This window comes from Scyliorhinus canicula, chromosome 8, assembly GCF_902713615.1.
Source record: "Scyliorhinus canicula chromosome 8, sScyCan1.1, whole genome shotgun sequence".
Classification (NCBI taxonomy): Eukaryota; Metazoa; Chordata; class Chondrichthyes; order Carcharhiniformes; family Scyliorhinidae; genus Scyliorhinus; species Scyliorhinus canicula.
In genome coordinates, this window is record NC_052153.1 from 67456147 (window position 1) to 67477315 (window position 21169).

At 43.3% G+C, this 21169-nt stretch overlaps 1 protein-coding gene across 2 annotated transcripts in view; it reads left to right on the forward strand.

Moving 5' to 3' along the window:
* Positions 1–21169, forward strand: part of slc12a2 (solute carrier family 12 member 2) — a 267674-nt gene that overhangs the window by 228957 nt on the left and 17548 nt on the right. The window contains exons 21-25 of one of the 2 annotated variants that reach the window (XM_038804704.1): positions 12171–12218; positions 14514–14636; positions 14811–14922; positions 15753–15839; positions 16081–16216. In XM_038804704.1, coding sequence (XP_038660632.1) covers positions 12171–12218; positions 14514–14636; positions 14811–14922; positions 15753–15839; positions 16081–16216 — 506 coding nt within the window. The remainder of the gene's footprint in view (positions 1–12170; positions 12219–14513; positions 14637–14810; positions 14923–15752; positions 15840–16080; positions 16217–21169) is intronic. The other variant, XM_038804705.1, reaches the window with a different exon arrangement.

A 21169-nucleotide genomic window follows, 5' to 3' on the forward strand; every position in this document is an offset into this window, starting at 1 on the left:
CTTCTAGATGGTAGTGGTCGTGGGTTTGGATGGTGCGGTCTAAGGTACCCTTGGTGAGTTATTGTAGTGCATGTTGTAAATTATACACATTGTTGCCACTGTTCGTCGGTGCTAGAGGATTTGAATGTTTGGGGAAGAAGGAGCAATCAAGCAGGCTGCTTTGTCCTGGATGGTGTCGATCTTTTGAATGTTGTTGGGGCTGCAGTCATACAGACAAGTGGAGAGTATTCCATTACACTCCTGACTTGTGCCTTGTAGACAGTGGACAGGTTTTAGGGGGTCAGGAGGTGAGATACCATAAGATTCCTAGCCTTTGACCTGCTCTGGTAGCCACAGTATTACTGTGGGCAGTTCAGTTTCTTAGAAATGGTAACCCCCAGGATGTCGATTGTGGGGGATTCAGTGATGGAAATGCCATTGAATGTCAAGGGGAGATGGATAGATCCTCTCTGTAGGAGATGGTCATTGCCTGGCACTTCTGTGGCATGAATGTAACTTGCCACATGTCAGCCCAAACCTGGATATTGTCCAGGTCTGGCTGCATTTGGACATGGACTGCTTCATTATCTGAGGAGTTGCGAATGGTGCTGAACATTGTGCAGTCATTTGAGAACATCCCACTTCTGACCTTATGATGGAAGGCAAATCATTGATGAAACAGCTGAAGGTGGTTGGGACTAGGCCACTACCCTGAGGAATTCCTGTCGTGATGTCCTGGAAAGAGGTGATTGACCTCCAACGACCACAACCATTTTCCTTTGTGCCAGGTATGACTCCAACCAGTAGAGAGTTTTTGCCCTGATTCCCATTGACTCGAGTTTAGCTAGAACTCCTTGATGCTTTATTCTGTGAAATGCTGCCTTGATATCAAGGGCAGTCACTCGCACCTCACCTCTGGCATTCAGCTCTTTTGTCCTTGTTTGAACCAATGCTGTAATGAGGTCGGGAGCTGAGTGACCCTGGCGGAATGAGAAGGTTATTATTGAGTAAGTGTTGCTTGATAGTACCATTAATGACTCCTCCCATCACTTTGCTGATGATGAAGTGTAGACTGATAAGGTGGTAATTGGCTGGGTTGGATTTGTCCTGTTTTTTGTGTACAGGACACGTGTGCACTTTTTCACCAGGTAGATGCCAGTGTTGTAGCTGTACTGGAAAGCTTGGCTAGGGGCATGGCAAGTTCTGGAACACAGTCTTCAGTACTATTGCAGAAATATTATCAGGAACCGTAGCCTTTGCAGTATCCAGTGGCATCAGTCGTTTCTTGAAGTCACATGAAGTGAATCGTATTTGCTGAAGACTGACATCTGTGATGCCAGGCAACACCGGAGGAGACTTGAGATGGATCATCCACTCAGCACCTCTAGCTTAAAATTGTTGTGAATGCCTCCGCCTTAACCTGTTCCATATAACCACCTTTGCTATCTTTCATTACCTTGAGTCCATAAGAATCAGTCATCTCATTAATTAAGTTAGCAATTGATGTTAGGTCAAATATTGTTTGCAGAAGGGTGCACATAGAATTATGTCCTAACTTCTGAAATGTTTGACTGTAATCTTTAGACCATTCCCCCCCCCCCCCCCCCCCCCCCCCCCGCCGCAATAGTCTGAGACTCCCCAACCAGCTGAAATATTTCCTCTCTACGTACCATATCGTGCCCCTTTAAAGCTTGAAACTTTGATCAAATTACCTTGCATCTTCCCAGAGGTGCAATTGCAATTTGTGTAACTTTTCCCCTTAATTCAACCTTTGGTGTCTGGGCAAATCTGTGCTGCAGTCCCTCGAAGAGCAATGCATCCTTCCTGAGGTGTGGTGCGGAAAATTGTTCACAATACTCAGGTGTGGTCTCTCCAAAACTTTACATAGCTGAAATTATGACTTAATTGTAGTCTTCTAGATATGAAGGTCAACGTTCCTTTCGCCTTTTTGACTATGTTACATAACTTGTTCCTGACATATTAATGACCTGTGTATATGGAGGGACACCCCCGTCTCTTTGGCCTCCACATTTTATCTGTTTATCATTTTTAGTGGCACAATGGTTAGCATTGCTGCCTCCCAGCTCCAGGGACCCAGGTTCGATTCCCGGCTTGGGTCTATATGCGGAGTCTGCACGTTCTCCCCGTGTCTGCGTGTGTTTCCTCCGGGTGCTCTGGTTTCCTCCCACAAGTCCGAAAGACGTACTGTTAGGTGAATTGGACATTCTGAATTCTCCCTCCATGTACCCGAACAGGTGACTAGGGGATTTTCACAGTAACTTCATTGCAAGCCTACTTGTGACACTAATAAAGATGATTATTATTTTTAAAATCCATTTGCCACAGCTTTGGCCATTCACTTAATCAGTATCCAGTTTGTAATTTTACACTTCCTAATACACCATATGTGCATAATGTGAATATGGGAAAAAGATATGATCCACAAACAAGTGAGTATATAAAGAAATTTGCAAGGAATATGATATCAAAGTCAGCAATCTGGTCCTGGAGATTTTCTGATTCGGTACCATGACGTCTGATATCCTGACGACCTATACTATACTGACAAAATAATTAGTTAACATGGCTGTCATTTCCTTATTTTTATTGTCAGTGTCAAAGTTATCAGTTTTCAAGCATTGCTCGTGACCACGCTTATTCCTTTCTAATATATATTTGTCACTGATTTTTCATATCATGTGGCAGTTTCATCGTGTGGCCCTTTTGGTAGCCCTTACTGTCTCTTTAATACATTATTGATGCTTGTACCTCTTCCGTTCACTGGGAACTGAGTGCTTCTTTTGCATTCTTTATTGCATTCTTTATGCTCACTCTTAATTTTATGCTGCCCCTTACCTCTTCCTTCCTCATGGTTGCTTTTTGCTGCCAAGTTGAACTCGTGCCCTGTCAGGGTTTAAACTGATTCTTTAACTCGGCCTCCTCCTGATTTTTTTGCCATTTTACCCATTAACTGATTTGCTCAGTTTACTTTGAACTGAGCTCTGTCTCTTGTCCCATTGATGTTGACCTTCCCTAAATTTGGAATCTTAGAAATGTCATGCTTTTCCCTTTCGAACACTTGTATTGAACTCAATCATATTATGACCCAAAGCTGCCTGTAGCTTTAATGCCCATTCTGTAATGGGGTGTCAACATCAACTCACAAGCTGTCAGCTGTGATATAAACATTCCCTTGTACAAATTTGACTTAACTTTTTTTTCTCTTGTGGTTTAACAGATCGTTGCAAGCATGTGAGGTACTGTTCAAACACAAATGTAATTCAGCTGCCTAACAGATGTAACTTAGAATAATTGCACCCTCATTTCCCTCGAGGAACTGATTTTTATCTTAATTTTTGTGAAACCTAATATAGTTTAAAGTAGCTGTCCTCTAATGATTTCTTTCAGAACGTTGGTTCAGTAAGTAGTGGATGTGGTTAGCTTGTCATAGGTTCAAATAGTGTAACCCAAAATCTTGACAGACCTTCTGAGGAGAAGAGGTTGGTAGGGGGTCCATTGCACTAAAGGATCCTCCGCCATCCGTGAACACTTGATTTGATGTCAGCAGATCATTGAGTATGCAGTTTCTTTATCCAAAATGTATGAAATTGTCTAATTTGCGACAAATACTTCGAAAATTTCTCTTTTTGTAAGAGATGTCAATTTGGATTTCTTGTGGTTGACCTAACTTATTTGTGCATATAAATATGTTTTCCATGAAGTGGTTTTAGTCCATGCTAGACAGTCCTCGCAATGAGTCACTGATTCCTGCAAGGCCATAGGACATGAAGTTTCAAAGAGAAAGAGGCAGCAATAGAAGTGCCAAGCAGGACACCATATACTTTCCAGGAACAAAATTTAAACTGGTTCTGGAGGCCTGAAAGGGCATTGTTTAAAGCAATATTGTGATTTGGGAAGGGTGCATGTGTTGTCACCTTTTTGATTTAAATTGATTTAGAATTGATTATTGAATGTAGCAATCTCATTTTTCGCCATCAATGTAAGCATCACCAGAACAAAGATTTTGTCTTTGTTACACCAAAACTTGGAATTGCAATTTCCCCCAATAAATGAGTAATGTTAGATAGAAATGTTTACCTCACTGCCATTTTTGTCATATGAAAGAAAACTATGACTGCAGGGCTCGAGTGTCACCAAACATGTTCTATTTAAAGTTAGATAGAATTTGGATTGATGCTTGAACACTCGCAATGCCCACCACATTTTTGGTGCTGCATGTATAGAACCACCTACACTTCGCTAAGGATTAAGTGCAGACAGAACTTGTATAGTTGGGTTGAGTGAGAATATTTTTAGTTTTGATTCTGGGGAGTGACGGTTCTCTATTGTGCAAGGTTAATTCCTGCCCAATGTATTCTGTGCTGACAAAGCAAACGAGAGATCATTGCAGGCTTAACTCTAACGTTTGATGTGAAATACTGAATTAAAACTTAATCTCGTATTTGTGCCCCATCAAACTGAATTCTACACCAGACAGAAAAAATTGGTTGTCTACCCACCATGGATGTTAATTTGGGTACTCCAGTAAACTTGCCGAGTAATTGCGTTAGGTGCATTCTTGTCATTAGTATTCATCGTTGCAACATAAATATGTCACATGAAAGTCCAATAAATGGACAGACATGCCACAATCTTTTTGAACAGCAGTTCCAGTGTTGCAGTAGTATCTCATAATTATCAGTTATGATTAATTGTGTCTGTGATTCAACATGTATTTGCATTTTAAATGTTAAAAATTCTAAACTTTCAGTAAATCCGGGCATTTTAAATGCTACAAATTCTAAAACTTCAGAAAATCCAGATGTGTAATCGATGATCTGTAATGTTTTATTCTAGATTACTGCATTGTATATTGAAGCATTTGACGGGAGGTGATGGTGATGTCACTAGACTAGTAATCCCAAGACCTGAGCTACTGCTCTGGAGGCATGGGTTCAAATTCCACCAAGGCAGCTGATGAAATTTAAATTCAATTAATCGAAAGTTAGTCTAAGTAATGTGGTGACCATGAAACTATCATTGTTGTAAACACCCATCCAGTTCTCCAATACCCTTGAGGGAAGGAAATCTACTGTTCTTAGTCTGGCCTACATGTCGCCCCAGATCCACAGCAAGAAGATTGACTCTTGAATGCCCTCTGAAATGATCTAGTAAGCCATTTTGTTCAGTGACAATTAGGGACGAATGACAAATGCTGGCTGATCTTGCCAGCTATGCCCACTTCCTATCCAAGAAAAAAAAGTCAATATGTTTTATATATTGTCCACAAAAAGAAATGTGGTTAACTTTCTATACACTTGCGCAGGGATTTTCTGCTCCCAATCATGGCATGTGCCAAGGAGAGTGTGAGATCAACATCTCGTGAGAAGGATGGCATGGTGACGCACTTGTTAGCACTGCTGCCTCACAGCGCCAAGGCCCTGGGTTCAATCCCGGCCCTGGGTCACTCTCCGTGTGGCGTTTAAACGTTCTCCGTGGGTCTCACCCCCACAACGCAAATTTGTGCAGGGTAGGTGGATTGACCACTCTAAATTGCCTCTTAATTGGAAAAAGAAGATTGGAAAATCTAAATTTATTTTGAAAAAGTCTTGCGAGAAGGCCTGAAATGAGATTTCTCACCATTTAAAATGAGAAAGTGATTCACCCATCAATGGCGGGCAGTGTCTCCCGCCACCAAATATTGTGAATGTCGTTGGGGTATATTTGATTTTCATCATAAAACTTTCTTGCCGGAATCCTGCCTCTATGTTGAATTTAAATCCCACGTCAATGTACAATTAGTATGCATATTTTGCAACCAGACTTAAACCGCTGCAGATGGCAACCTGCACTTTGTTCAGATTCTGAGGTTTGTTCGTTCAACTTTGTTGCTCACTGGGATCAGCACAAGGCATCACAGAATGCGCTGCCTCAAATTCAGGGAGGTCTCTAGTGAAAATCCCCACCACGGCATGTCCAAGAGTAAGGTGGGGGTGGCTTTTACTGTGCTGTAGGGTAAGGGCTCCCCCAGTGAAGAGACACGCCAGGACTAAGTGAAGGGAAGGGCCCACTGGAGAAGTGCAAACTCGGAAGTGAAGGGGCCAGGTAGCAAAGGACCCACATGTGGGGAAGGTTGCACAGAAATGCATGACTGAGGGTGGGCACTAAACCGGCGCCCAAATTAAATGTGACTTCCAAAATGAGGATACTGCCACAACTGAGACTTGTAAGCAGCACCTCAATTGGCATGATGGCAGCAATTATGCCCGCACCACACATCCCTCAAAGTTGCAATGATTGCTCTCCAAGTTTTAACCCCTTGTGAGGTAATGCATTTTGGAAGGTCTAATACAGGTAGGGAATACACAGTAAATGGTAGAACCCTCGAGTATTGACAGTCAGTGATATCTTGGTGTACAGGTCCACAGGTCACTGAAAGGGGCAACACAGGTGGAGAAGGTAGTCAAGAAAGCATACGGCATGCTTGCCTTCATTGGCCAGGGCATTGAGTATAAAAATTGGCAAGTCATGTTGTAGCTGTATAGAACCTTAGTTAGGCCACAGTTGGGGAGTATAGTGTTCAATTCCGGTTGCCACACTACCAGAAGGATGTGGAGGCTTTAGAGAGGGTGCAGAAGATTTACCAGGATGTTGCCTGGTATGGAGGGCATTAGCTATGAGGAGAGATTGAATAAACTCGGTTTGTTCTCACTGGAGGTTGAGGGGCGACCTGATAAGAGGTCTACAAAATTATGAGGGGCTCAGACAGAGTAGATAGCCAGAGACTTATTCCCAAGGTAAAGGGGTCAATTATGAGTGGGCATAGGTTTAAGGTGCGGGGGCAAGGTTTAGAGGAGATGTACAAGGCAAGTTTTTTTACATAGAGGGTAGTGGGTGCCTGGAACTCGCTGCCGGAGGATGTGGTGGAAGCGGGGACGATAGTGACGCTTAAGGGGCATCTTGACAAATACATGAATAGGATGGGAATAGAGGGATACTGACCCCGGAAGTGCAGAAGATTTTAGTTTAGACGGGCAGCATGGTCAGCGCAGGCTTGGAGGGCCGATGGGCCTGTTCCAGTGCTGTACTTTTTCTTTGTGAGAAGCCTTGGCAATGTGGAGGAGCAGAGAGATCTTGGGGTCTATGTTCATAGATCTTTGAAAGTTGCCACTCAAGTGGATAGAGCTATGAAGAAGGCCTATGGTGTGCTCGCGTTCATTAGCAGAGGGATTGAATTTAAGAGTCGTGAGGTGATGATGCAGCTGTACAAAACCTTGGTCAGGCCACATTTGGAGTACTGTGTGCAGTTCTGGTCGCCTCATTTTAGGAAGGATGTGGAAGCTTTGGAAAAGGCGCAACGGAGATTTACCAGGATGTTGCCTGGAATGGAGAGTAGGTCATGCGAGGAAAGGTTGAGGGTGGTAGGCCTTTTCTCATTAGAACGGAGAAGGATGAGGGGGCGACTTGATAGAGGTTTATAAGATGATTAGGGGAATAGATAGAGTAGACAGTCAGAGACTTTTTCCCTGGGTGGAACACACCATTACAAGGGGACATAAATTTAAGATAAATGGTGGAAGATATATAGGGGATGTCAGAGGTAGGTTCTTTACCCAGAGAGTAGTGGGGGCATGGAATGCACTGCCTGTGGAAGTAGTTGAGTCGGAAACGTTAGGGACCTTCAAGCGGCTATTGGATAGGTACATGGATTAGGGTAGAATAATGGAGTGTAGGTTAACTTCTTAAGGGCAGCACGGTAGCATTGTGGATAGCACAATTGCTTCACAGCTCCAGGGTCCCAAGTTCGATTTTGACTTGGGTCACTGTCTGTGTGGAGTCTGCACATCCTCCCCGTGACTGCGTGTGTTTCCTCCGGGTACTCCGGTTTCCTCCCACAGTCCAAAGATGTGCAGGTTGGGTGGATTGGCCATGAAAAATTGTCCAAAATTCTATGATTAACCTAGGACAAAAGTTCGGCGCAACATCGTGGGCTGAAGAGCCTATTCTGTGCTGTATTTCTCTATCTCACCTGGGGCTTATCAAACAACAAACTATGGATTGGGAGGTGGTGGCACAGTGGCATTATCGCTAGAATAGTTCCAGAGACGCAGGGTAATGCTCTGAGGGCTCGCGTTCCAATACCTCCATAGCAGTGGTGAAACTTGAATTCAATAAAAAATCTGGAATGAAAAGTCTCATGTGAAGCCATTGTCAATTGTTGTAAAAACCCATTTGGTTCACCAACATCTGTTGGGGAAGGAAGTCTGCCATCCTGACCTGGTATGACCTACATGTGACTTCTGACCCAAAGCAATGTGCTTGACTCTTAAATGCTGTCTGAAATTTCTTAGAAAATCAGTCAATTTAAGGGCAATTCGGGATGGCCACGTCCCATGAATTGTTTGGAAAATATTGGGCAACTGGAGAAGCTTGACTCACCCTTTGGAAATGTGGCCATGGAACGCTCAGAAGGGACTTTTCCAGGCCCCCTAAATCATAGAATTTACAATGCAGAAGGAGGCCGTTCAGCCCATCGAGTCTGCACCAGCCCTTGGAAATAGCACCTCACTTAAGCCCACACCTCCACGTTATCCCCATAACCCAGAAACCCCACCCAAACGTTTGGACACTAATGGCAATTTTATCATGGCCAATCCACTTAACCTGCACATCTTTGGACTGTGGGAGGAAACCAGAGCACCCGGAGTAAAGGCACGCAGGCACAGGGAGACTGTGCAAACTCCATACATACAGTGACCCAAGCGGGAGTCGAACCTGGGACCCTGGAGCTGTGAAGCAACTGTGCTAACCACTGTACTACCGTGCTGCCCAAAATATTGGTAGCGTTCATCCACCTCAGTCCAAACCGCACAGCCCTCGAGTGCAGGCTAGAATGATGCTAGCGCCCAGACACAAAGCTGAATATCCAGCCAACTGGCCAAAGCTGTCAGCGGTTCGTTATGTGGGGGGCAGGGTTGGGTGTGACGTTGGTGGGGAATAGTTAAGAACATCATGTGTTACAAACATTTGGTTCATTTTGGGGGCCAGGATTCTCCGTGTGTGAAGAGCCCTTGAGGGCACAATCCCCTTGGTTCTTTGTGCACCTTCTGAAACAACTGTTGATTCCTGTATCTCTCATTGATACCAGTGAGGAGGTGATCAGGAAGATCGAGCCTGGTGTTATCAATGCTTGCAGAATTGCTTATAGGCTGGAGAGAAGGAGAAGAATGCAATGGAGGCACCTGGCTCACCATAGGAAGCAAGACAAAGGGGCAGTATGGCCTCCTCTGGGCACAGCAGATGATCCCCAGGGAGCTGTCATTTGCAGGTGCCTCACTGAAATCCAGGTGTATAGATGTCGCATATGCTATCTGCAGGTGAGCAAGAACAGTGTCACCGACATGCCTCATCACTCACAAATCTATCTTCTGCAGTATTTGGCAACACAGTAACTTGGGGAGAACCCGTATTGACTTAGGTGCTTTGACATATTGGCACGATCACCTCAGACTGAAGGCAGATGGACTCCTCCAGAGTGCCTTGCGATCTGAGGAGAGCTATTGACATCCCTTCCTGATATTCCTGAGCTTGTCTATGGAGCTCCAGCAGCTATTTAAGACCAAGTTCAGAGGCTCATCTTCTGATTTGGACTCAGCAGACTCCTGGCCTCCCCAATCCTTCCAGAGTTCTGCCTGGGATGTCCATGCCACTTGTCTACTGTGGATCAGACATTGCAATGTTCTCACCATATTGAGAGGCTGATGCTACTCCAGAACTAGGCCCCACAGAGGTGTGTCTCTCTTTGCTGTTGCAGGGCGTAGGTGAGTGCTGTGACAGATCTTCAATGTTGCTGTCCTCCGAATCCTCATCCAAGGTCCTGTCAAAGCTGGAGTTGATGGATTTGCTCCTGTCTGACCTCGAGTTTTCCAGAGATGCCAGCAGAAGAAAGAAAGTATTAGTGCATCGCAGGGCACTGTGAAACAGAAGACATCACTCACAGTATCATTGCCTGATGGGTCTTGTACTGCAGGTGCTCACTTGGGTGTGCCCTGCAGACCTCTGTCAGCGGCAGCGCTATCCACATCCTACCGGGCAAGTTGGATGGATCTGCTTACGGCGACTCACCTGTCAGTATAGAATCTCTCTTATTGCGAGCCAACTTGTCCTGCCTGAAGACAGATGGAGAGTGTGAGAGCAAGATGTATGCAAGGGCACATTGATACGAATGCCTGATGTGTGGGTGGCAAGTGGTGCCATCAACAGGATAAGGATGCAAGCACCTGAGGGGATGAGGCCAGATGATGCGAGGGTATGTGAAAGTGAGTGGTGATATCATTTGAGGTGGCAGCGAATTAGATCCTTGTGAATGTGTGATGAGCTAAGTGTGAGAGTTGAGAGTACTGAGATGGTTCACTTACTCTAGCAGAAAGCAGGAGATCGATCATCCTCTTCCTGTACATGCGTGGTTGACCTCTTGCAGGGTGTTGACACTGACCACCTTTGCAACCATCTCCAAAGCTAGATTGATGACCTTGCTGGAGCTCCTAGGGCCAGAGAAGAGGTAGAGGACATCTCAGTAGGACTCCACTTCAACCAACATGTGCTTCAGTGAGGCGTCACTGAATTTGGATGCTTTATGCTTTTACCCCCTTTGGATGCCATTTGTTATGTGGCACTTTACTAAGCTGAGAGACTGCGAATGCTGCAAGGTCACACTTTACATATGGTACCTGGAGCTGAGGAGTTCTTGAGGTTACAGAGACCAGTGAATTAAATGTCAGCAACACAGCGTGATCCCTGTGGATGAATAATGAATGGCACCTGAAGTGCACGATAAGGCGTTGAAAGCCGACATTGAAGTTGGTGGGTTGAACGCTTTTGTTTACACCTGCTACCACAATTTGTCTTTTACTGGGAAAGTCCTGGCCTTAGTAATGCTAGATAAAAATGGGTTTAAGATATTTAAATATACCAAATCTATGTTTGCAATTGAATGGAGAGGTGTTAAAATGTCCTTTTAAATGTATCTGTTTGTCATGATTAATGGTTAAAACAAAAAATGCCATCCAGTAAAAAAATCTGCCATAAAGATCTTAAAATAATCTTTCAATAAAAGCTGGTAGTTACATAGGAAAATATCCAAACTCCAATGTGCCTTGTAAATATAATTGTGTGTACTGCCAGATATGGCAGAAAATGTGTTTCCTTTTGAGTAATAGTTGGTTTGCAGCTTTGCGCAATATTTTGGCTGAAATTAGACCGAGTGGTGTCCCAAACCCCCTGTGAAACCTTCCCTTTATAGATGACGCCAGGCTCTCCATTTTTTCCAGAGTGGTTAAATAGCTGAAGAGAATCAGGCACTAAATGAATCTACTCAACATACATGCACAAATTAATTATTGCATTCTCTTGTTTACATCTTAAAAAAAAAAAAAAATAACTACTGGTCTACTGGTGTCTGTATATCCCTATTTGTTTTTGCTGACTTGGGAGCAGGAGGAGAAACTCCTTCCCCCGCATTGATATTTGGGGTGTAAGCTGAGGTAAATGGTTATTCTGGTACACGTGTTGAGCAGGGATATGGATGAAGAGGGAAATGTAAGTGGGGGGGAAATGAGAAGTCTGTAGCTTCTCACTCCTGGAACAGGGGTATTTTTGTGTGCCTGACTTTGCATATATTGCTTGTCTTTGTCCTCCTATTTTCCTGCCCAACAGCCTCCCTCTATGTTTTTGTCAAATTGGTGTCAATGTAGTTAGTTCCTTATCCACATCTGGACCACTGCCTCCAGTAGAGGTTGAGGGAAAATTTGGAGGTGGGTAAGGAAAGATTTATCAAAAAGATATTCAAAGGTTACTGTTACTAAATGGTTTGTGGTTAATTAAATTTTCTCCACCACAGGTATTAAACACTTTTGTCAATTAGTTGATAGCTGTCTGAGCATACGGACACTTTCAGCGCTTGGTTAGGTTTTGGGCTGAGTTAAAATAATACAGCACAGTTAAGTTTCAAACCTAATCATTTGGGCTCACTCATGTTTTTATTTGCATCCCTCAAGTACTAAATTAATGTTCACAACGTAATTCACCATTAATTGCATTCTAAACCAACTAATTAATGTTTACTTTGTTTACATCCAGTGATGCATTTGAAGTTAACTTTTACTTTATTGGTTGTTTTGAACATAATGCAGATGAAGAAGATGACGGCAAGGCGTCAACACAGCCACTCTTGAAAAAAGGCAGGCATCCCATCTTTTTGTTTTCATTTCATTATTTGCTAAATCATTATTTATGTTGTGCTTGAAGCCTAAATTTTCATTTTTGCCTTTTTGTTTTGTATCGTTGTACATTTTGTAAGGCTTTCCTTTGTTTTGAATACCTCAAGAGTTGTATCTTGTTTGCAGAATCTCTGCTCCCTTTCTCTCCCATATCCTTGTCCCAACCCCGGCTTCCCCTCCTGTATTAGCTGGTGCTGATTCTTATTTTAAAGTTTGTGCAATTCCCACTCGTGGAACATTTAGTTGCACATTTCTAAATAGCTCCAATAACTCTGCCAGCTGAATACAACTTCTATGATAGCTGTCTAAAGTCACAAATCTGCCTTCAAATTGCAGATTTGAGTATTGGAAATAAAAACAGAAAATATTGCAACTATGAAGCTACTCAATCAGCACCTGAAAACAGATATATTGATGTTTTTAGGTGTAGCCCTTTATCAGAAATGACAAAGGTCTACACTCAAATGGAAATCTATTTTTCTCTTTGAGACTGATCAATTTAATATGTACTTGTATTTGTTGCTACCTTTTGCTTTACTTACAATAATTTAAATTGTGTGAAAGCTAAAGATGCCTTCTGTTCCTCGGTCTGTTCTGTTCGTGTTTGTGGTTTGCACTATAACATGGATTCCAAGCTATATAGCAAAATGTGTATAACCTATCAATTTATTTTTCAATGTGTTTGTGGTGGAGGGAGGAAACTGAAATGTTTTGTTGTTTTACTTGTGAATATTGGGAGTGTACAGTGTGGGGTTGCAGGCTGTTCATATTACCAGAGACCACCTTCCTTTTTCAACGGACCAACAAAGAAGCTTCACTTTACTGTGGTATCCTTCACTGGAATGAGGTTGCTTACTCTGTACCAGTGTGCATATAAATGTGAATTGTGGCTCCAGTACCTCAAATCAGTGGTCGATAATTGGCCCAGGAATAACTTACTCCCTCTTGTTGACGGTATGAATCTACTAACTGTCAGAGAATGGAATCCGATTTAGTGAGATCATGAAAGTCTGCTATGCAATCTTGTTTTGAAAAAATAGTTTCATTGAAAAACATATAAAAAAGAGAAATGGCCCATAGTGCCCAGCATCGCAGCTCGGGAGTACCCCAATGATGTGCTGAGAAATCTGTCTAGGAAAGAGTTGGAGGAAATAATTCCAGAATAACTTTTTTAAAACCCAGACCCAGTGTCGCACAGGACACCCTCCCCACACACTACCCCCAAAGGGGGACACCCATCCCCATGTGACCCTAGAGTGTCATCCCTTCCCAGATGGACCCGATCACCGCCTCCTGGTGTAACATGAACAACCCCCCACCCCCCCCCGGCGCCTAACTTCGATGCTGGCGGTCCGACCTCCATCTGCAACACTTCCCTTTTAATTGTCTCTTTAGGCATCTCCTTTATGGCAACTAGTGCCATTAAAAAGGGAACATTTCTTTACCTCTCTGTGCCCCAGATACTCCATGCTGATGCAACCTGGGGTGTTCCGCTGCTGCTCCTGACTCATCCAGCCTGAGTGAGGAAAGTTGGACGAGATAGGAGCTTCAGAACCCCACCGTGGGCAAGTCCGTCTCGAGTGGCAATCCGCCGGAGATTGCCATTTTGAGAAGTTACGGGCCGCTGTTGTGCTTGATAGAAGTAAGTTATATAGATCAATGCAAGCACTGATCTTGTAGTGATGACATTTTACTGGCACTTGCAAGACTTAATCAGAGTCAGTAGCTGCCTTTTTATAATCGGTCCATTTAAGACATTTCTAAATGTAATAGTTGCTGCATGATTAAATATTTGGATGAATTGCTAATGTTAGAATATTTGGGTTGGGAGTGGGCAGCAATGAAATGCTTTAAGAAAAACATTACTCTTTCATGGGATGTGAGCATCACCTGCTTGGCCATCCTTATTTGCCCTTTAGAAGGTGGTGGCAAGCTGCTACTCGGCAAATTTGAGATGGGCTGAAATAAGGAAAGTGCTTTGGGAAGAAAGTTTGCCAGACCTGGTAAAATAAATCCATACAGATGCACTTCATCACAAAGAAAATGCCCTGGATCACTCGCAACATTTTCATGAAAAAGGGCCATCAAAAATAAAATGCAGAAAATGGAAATTTAGGGAATCCTTCTGGTTCTCTGCAAGACTCCAATCACTATAATCAACTTTTTCCTTTTGAAATCATTTGAACTCTAATTACTGCTTGCAATGATTTTCACGTCTTTGGAAAAATGCCTAATTTTGCGTGACACTTTATGTAGAGGCTAAAGGTCCATCTGTGCCTTTGAATGTGACTGATCAGAAGCTGCTTCAGGCCAGCTCTCGCTTCCAGAAGAAACAGGGCAAAGGGACGATTGACGTCTGGTGGCTTTTTGATGATGGAGGTATAACTTTTGTTCTGCAATTCATTTCCTTAAGTTGTACAAATAAACTGGCCCCATCGGATAATAGTTCCCAGTTCTTTTTGTTTGTTTGTTTGCTAAGTTCTACTTTGGAAATGAGCTGGAAAGGAAAGTTTTGGAACGACTAAATGTAACAGCAATGTTCTGCTTTGATAGGCCTGACGCTACTTATCCCGTATCTTCTCACTACGAAGAAAAAGTGGAAAGATTGCAAGATCAGAGTGTTCATTGGTGGGAAAATAAACAGGATAGACCACGACAGGAGAACGTGAGTAATTTTATTTATTTTAGCAAAACTAAAAGTTATATGTTTGTGTGGTTGCGGAATTGTAAATAGTAGACATCTGGTTCTATTCTCATAAGTTATTTGTATGTTAGACAGTGTGGCTCAACATCAAGTAAATTTTCTGAGTGAATTTGTGTAGGTAACTTGAGCAACCGATTGCTACCAGTTTCTGTATTGCATGAATAAAGATATCTCGCATTTCACATTATCTATACTCCATTAAGAGACTTTCTGAAACAACTCCCAAACGGGGCCTCACGGTAGCAAGGGGCCTCACGGTAGCATGGTGGTTAGCATCGATGCTTCACAGCTCCAGGGTCCCAGGTTTGATTCCCGGCTGGGTCACTGTCTGTGTGGAGTCTGCACGTCCTCCCCGTGTGTGCGTGGGTTTCCTCCGGGTGCTCCGGTTTTCTCCCACAGTCCAAAGATGTGCGGGTTAGGTGGATTGGCCATGCTAAATTGCCCGTAGTGTAAGGTTAATGGGGGCTTGTTGGGTTACGGGTATACGGGTTACGTGGGTTTAAGTAGGGTGATCATTGCTCGGCACAACATCGAGGGCCGAAGGGCCTGTTCTGTGCTGTACTGTTCTATGTTCTATGTAACTGTAACCAGGATAGCTATCTTACTTCTGCTATTATAGCAATCAGCAATCTCAGAAGAACTGCAGGGCATTATGCTGCAGTATATACAACAACATTCCCTATGGAATTTCCCTCTAAGTGTCGAGTGGGAAGCTTTACCAGCATTTATTTTGCACTTTTGAATGTGGGAAATACTGTCATTAATTAAAGATCCTTAAAATTGACTTTCAGAATGGCCACTTTACTCAGCAAGTTCAGGATAGATTTTTCAGACATTACTGTTCTCGGGGATATGAATACTAAGCCAAGCAAAGACAAGTAAGTGAATTTTATGTTTAAATAGATTTCATGATGATAATACAGCCCTGGAATGTAATTAATTACTGATCCTAAACGCATTAAAAATTCACTAAATCCTGACCTTTTCTCATTATAAGCCATCTGTTATTTTGCATTTTTTTTTGAGCTGTTGAAGTTCCTGGTCATGGCTATTGGAATACATTCAGTACTGTATCAAAATGTTGCACCCACGTTCACTGAATTTGTTTTTATGAAACAGTATTGCAGCTTTTGAAGAAATGATTGAACCGTTCAGACTTCACGAGGATGACAAAGAACAAGAAGCATCTGAGAAAATGAAGGAGGAGGAACCATGGAGGATCACGGATAATGAGCTTGAGATCTACAGAATGAAGGTCTGCATTTTTTTAGAATTGTTTGAACCACTTTGCCTCATCAGTCCATGGTGGAAACAGCCGAATGCAAAATGAAACACAAGACCAAAGTTTATAATAATAAATCAAAGCAAAATGCTGGAAATAATAGAGGTCTGATGACATCTGTGGAGAGAGCAACAGAAATAACATTTTGGGTTGATGATCATTCATCAGAAACGGAAGAACTTGGGGATGGGTTAAGCAAAAGGGAATAGAGAAAGTTTGTGATTGGGTGCAAGGCAGGAGAGATCAGATGATAAAAAGCATAATCGTGCAAAGCAAAGGGAGACTATCGATTTAGGGGTAAATGAGAAGAACGATCATCACTAATAGCTGCCTTCTGAAGAAAATAGGGTCAGAAGCTATGATCTGAAATGATTGAACTTGGTTTTGAGACCAGAGGCTATACATTTGCCTAATCAAAAGATGAGATGCTTTCTTCAAGCTTACCTTGAGCGTTTGTTGCTTGTTATGCTTTCCCTTAATTTGCACTGTTTTAATTACCTTTGCTCAAGAGTCGCCAGGTATCTTTCTGATACCACCACAGGGTTCAAAGCCAAGTATTGATCAATGACTCAATACACCAGTTAGTAAGTTTGAAATCAATACACATTTATTTACACACAGTCAATTATTACTCTTGCATAAACTCTATTGGCTAAACTACCACCACTACTAAAAGCCTCTACTTAGCTTCGAATGGCCCACTCAGTCAGAGGAACAATGGCCGTTGTCCGGTTCTGATACTGCTGGCTTCGAACTGGGATAGGATAGTAGCTAGGAGTGTCTATCCCGTACCATGCGTTGACCTTAGACTTACTTGGTTGGTGCTTGGCGGGCCTCTCGTCGTTGAGAGCCAAAGCCAAGGTGAGAGTTCTTCCAAGAGAACGAACTGAACTCTCCAGGGGTTTTGCGCCCTTCTGGGCAGACCCCGGACTTGGTACCAATTAATTGGACCATGTCCCAATCGTTCGTATTGATTTTCTCCAATACCGGAGGTGTTCCCTGATCGTTGGGCGGGCCCTATGTGGCCGTTGGCCTGCCTTTGTTTTAGCTCCCACTGGCACCGGGGAGTCTGTCCTGGTCTCGATTGTTTCAATGTTTCTTTTTGTCCCTGGAGATAGCTCATTAATATGCTAATGGCTATTGGTTTCAGTTCTGTCTGGGTTTTGCAAATCTTAATACACAGGAAACCTTGCATCTGCTTGTTTTCTCTAACGTTGTCCGTTTTTCCCTGTACTCCTTGCGAGTGTCCATTTTGGAATCTGGACGTGGCCACCCCAGGTGGCTACACGTTAAGTGCAGGAGGCCAAGGAGAGAGAGAGAGGTCGGAGCGGGAGTGAGGCTAATTTAAAGGCTAGAATTTAAATGCAAATGATTGGAATATTGGGATCATACTTACAGGCTGAATGGAGCTGCCCCATAAAGTGGTCACTCCATCAACATTTAGTGTTTCCCAATATAGAGGAGACTGCATTGTGAAGTCTGCTCGAATTGAAAGTGTAATTGAATTGCTGATTCACTTGGATGGAGTGTTTTGGGCACTGACCAGCGGGAAGGAAGGAAGTAAGATCGCCGGTGTATCATCTCCTGTGCTTGCGTGGAAATATTCTGTGGCAAGGGGAGGGGATGTCCGAGGTGAATGAGGAATGAACCAGGGCGTCAAAGAGGGAATGGCCCTGTTGGAATGCTGAAAACTGAGAGGCGAGAGGAAGCCGTGTTAGTTGCAATGAGCTGGAGGTAGTGGATGATCCATGTAAATGAGTGTGATATAGTCGGGATTACGGAGACATGGCTGCAGGGTGACTGGCAATGAGAATTGAACATTCAGGGGTATTCCGTATTTAGGAAAGACAGAGAAAAGGAAAAGACGGTGGAGTTGCACTGCTGGTTAAAGAGGAAATTAACGCAATGGGGGGCAATATATTGGTTTTGACAATGTAGAATCTATAAAACATTAGCCGGGATTATATATTGAATCGTAAACTGTATTAGTGATGTTGGGAATTGCATCAGACAGGAAGTTAGGGATGCATGTGATAAAGGAACTTGTGTAATTATGACTGATTTTAATCTGCATATGGATTGGGCAAATCAAATTAGCCACAGTATCGTAGCAGAGGAATTCCTGGAGTGTCAAAGAGATGGTTTTCTGGACCAATACGTTGAGCAACCAACGAGAGAACAGGCCATCCTAGACTGGGTATTGTTTAATGAGAAATGAATCATTGGTAGTCTAGTTGTGCAAGACCCCTTGGTATGAGTGACCATAATAAAATTTTTCATCAAGGTGGAGAGTGACGCAGCTGAATTGGAGACTAGGGTCCTGAAACTACAATGATATGAGGTGTGAGTTGGTTATGGATTGGGAAATGTTACTTGACGGGATGACAGTAGATAGACAATGGCAAACATTCAAGGAGCGCAATGAGGAACTACAGCAATCGCTTATTCTGTCTGGCACAAAAGTAAAACATGATGAAGGGAGGCCAATCATGGCTTACAAGGGAAATTAGAGATGGTATTAGATCCTAGGAAGAGGCATATAAATTGGCCAGAAAAAAACAAAAGACCTGAGATTGGGAGCAGTTTAAAATTTAGCAAAAGAGGACCAAGGGATTAATGAAAAAGGAGAAAATAGACTACAACAAATGTAGGCCCTTTACAAACAGAAATGGAGGAATTTATAATGGCCAACAAAGAAATGGCTGACTAACTAAATACATACTTTGGTTCTGTCTTCACAAAGGAGGACATGCAAATAACATGCCAAAATTAATGGGGATCACGGTTTAGTGAGAGGGAGGAACTGAACGAGTTCCGTATTAGTAGAGAAATTGTATTGGGGAAATTGATGAGATCGAAGGCTAATAAATCTTCCTGTCCTGGTGATCTCCATCTCAGTGTACCTATAGGAAGTGGCCCGAGGAATAGTGGATGCATTGGTGGTCATCTTTCAAAAATCTACAGACCCTGGAACAGTTCCTTCAGATTGGACAGTAGCTAATGTAACCCCACTATTTAGAAAGGGAGGTAGAGAGAAAACAGGAAATTATAGACCAGTCAGCCTGACTTTGGTAGTAGGGAAAATTCTAGAATCCATTGTCAAAGATTTTAGAGCAGAATAATTAGAAAACAGTGGCAGGATTGGACAGAGTCAGCATGGATTTATGGAAGGGAAGTCATGCTTGACAAATTACTGGAATTCTTCAAGGATGTAACTAGTACAATTGATGAAAGGGAGCTGGGAGCCAGTGGATGTGGTTTATTTGGACTTTCAGAAGGCTTTGACAAAGTCACGTTTAAGACATTAGCGTGTAAATTTAAAGCACAATGGATTGGAGGTCGTGTATTGAGGTGGACAGGAAACTGGTTGGCAGAAAGAGTAGGAGTAAACAGGTCTTTGTGCTAGGACCCAAGTGATTAAATTAGATGAAGGAACTAAATGTAACATATCCAAATCTGCAGATGACACAAATGAGTGGGAGGGTTTGCTGTGAGGAGGATGCAGAGATCCTTCAGTGTGACTTGGACAACTTAAGTAGGCAAATGAATGACGGATGCAGCACAACTTGGATATCCACTTTGGTAGCAAAAACAAGAAGGCAGATTATTATCTGGATGGCTATAAATTAGGGGAGGGGAATTGTTGTCGGTGATTTATGGAACACTCAACTTTTTTTCACCCACAATCCCACTTTCTAACTGGGGTGCTGTAAGATCCCACTGGCAGCCTGCTGGTATTTACATGAGGCCAAAAGCTGAATTTAGTTCAGGCTGCAAGAAGGTATGTGCTCTGCCAAATTCACCACTCCAGTGTCCATCGGCAGAGACTGAAAGGGCAAAATGAACAATAATCTATCGGTACATATTTGTTGATTTATGTCAAAATGAGTGTAATTTCCTGCAACTTGGGTGGTGCCGCCTTCCCCATTCAGCAAGGGAATACACAGACTTTCAAAATGTTTCAAACAAAATGGGTGGAAATATGGACCCAGCAGGATTTGCCGGTAACCCGTTCATGATAAACCATCTATTTATCACTCGTATCCCAAATAATGCAGACGGCCATTATATTAAAATGACAGCAAATTCCCACAGGAGTCTTTGTTCTTGAAGTTTCCACGACTTTGCGCCGGATGAGAAAGACTGTGTTTTTCCCCCCCCCCCTGTCCCTGCTCTCTCTGTAATACACACACACACACACACACACACACACACACACACACACATTAAAAAGCCTCTTTACAATAATAAATTTACATGCGACTCAAAAACGACCATTCCATTGACACCACTGATGGGTTCTGGTAAATCATAGGGGTATGGTTACGTATCGTGCTGATCGCTCAGGATACAAATGGCTTTTATTACCGTGTGTTTTTTTTTCAATGGTGGCATAGTGGTTAGCACAATTGCTTCACAGCTCCAGGGTCCTAGGTTCGATTCCCGGCTTAGGTCACTATCTGTGCGGGGTCTACACGTTCTCCCGGTGTGTGCGTGGGTTTCCTCCGGGTGCTCCGGTTTCCTCCCACAGTCCAAAGATGTGCAGGTTAGGTGGATTGGCCATGGTAAATTGTCCCTTCATGTCCAAAATTGCCCTTCGTGTTGGATGGGGTTACTGGGTTATGGGGATAGGGTGGAGTTGTGTGCTTGGGTAGGGTGCTCTTTCCAAGAGCCGGTGCAGACTTGATGGGCCGAATGGCACTGTAAATTCTATCTACGACTTGTGTAAAATGATCGGCACCACAGATCGTGCTGGGGGGGGGGGGTTGGCGTTGTGCCCACGCAGTCCGCTTCCACTTGTTGGGCCCAAGATGATTGTCCATCAGCCTCGCGCTGCACTCTTCTGTGCAGCCCTCAGCACCTGGAGCCATATTTATTCATCTGGGCAGAGTGTGGCTTGCATAAAAGTGACCTTTATGATTACCA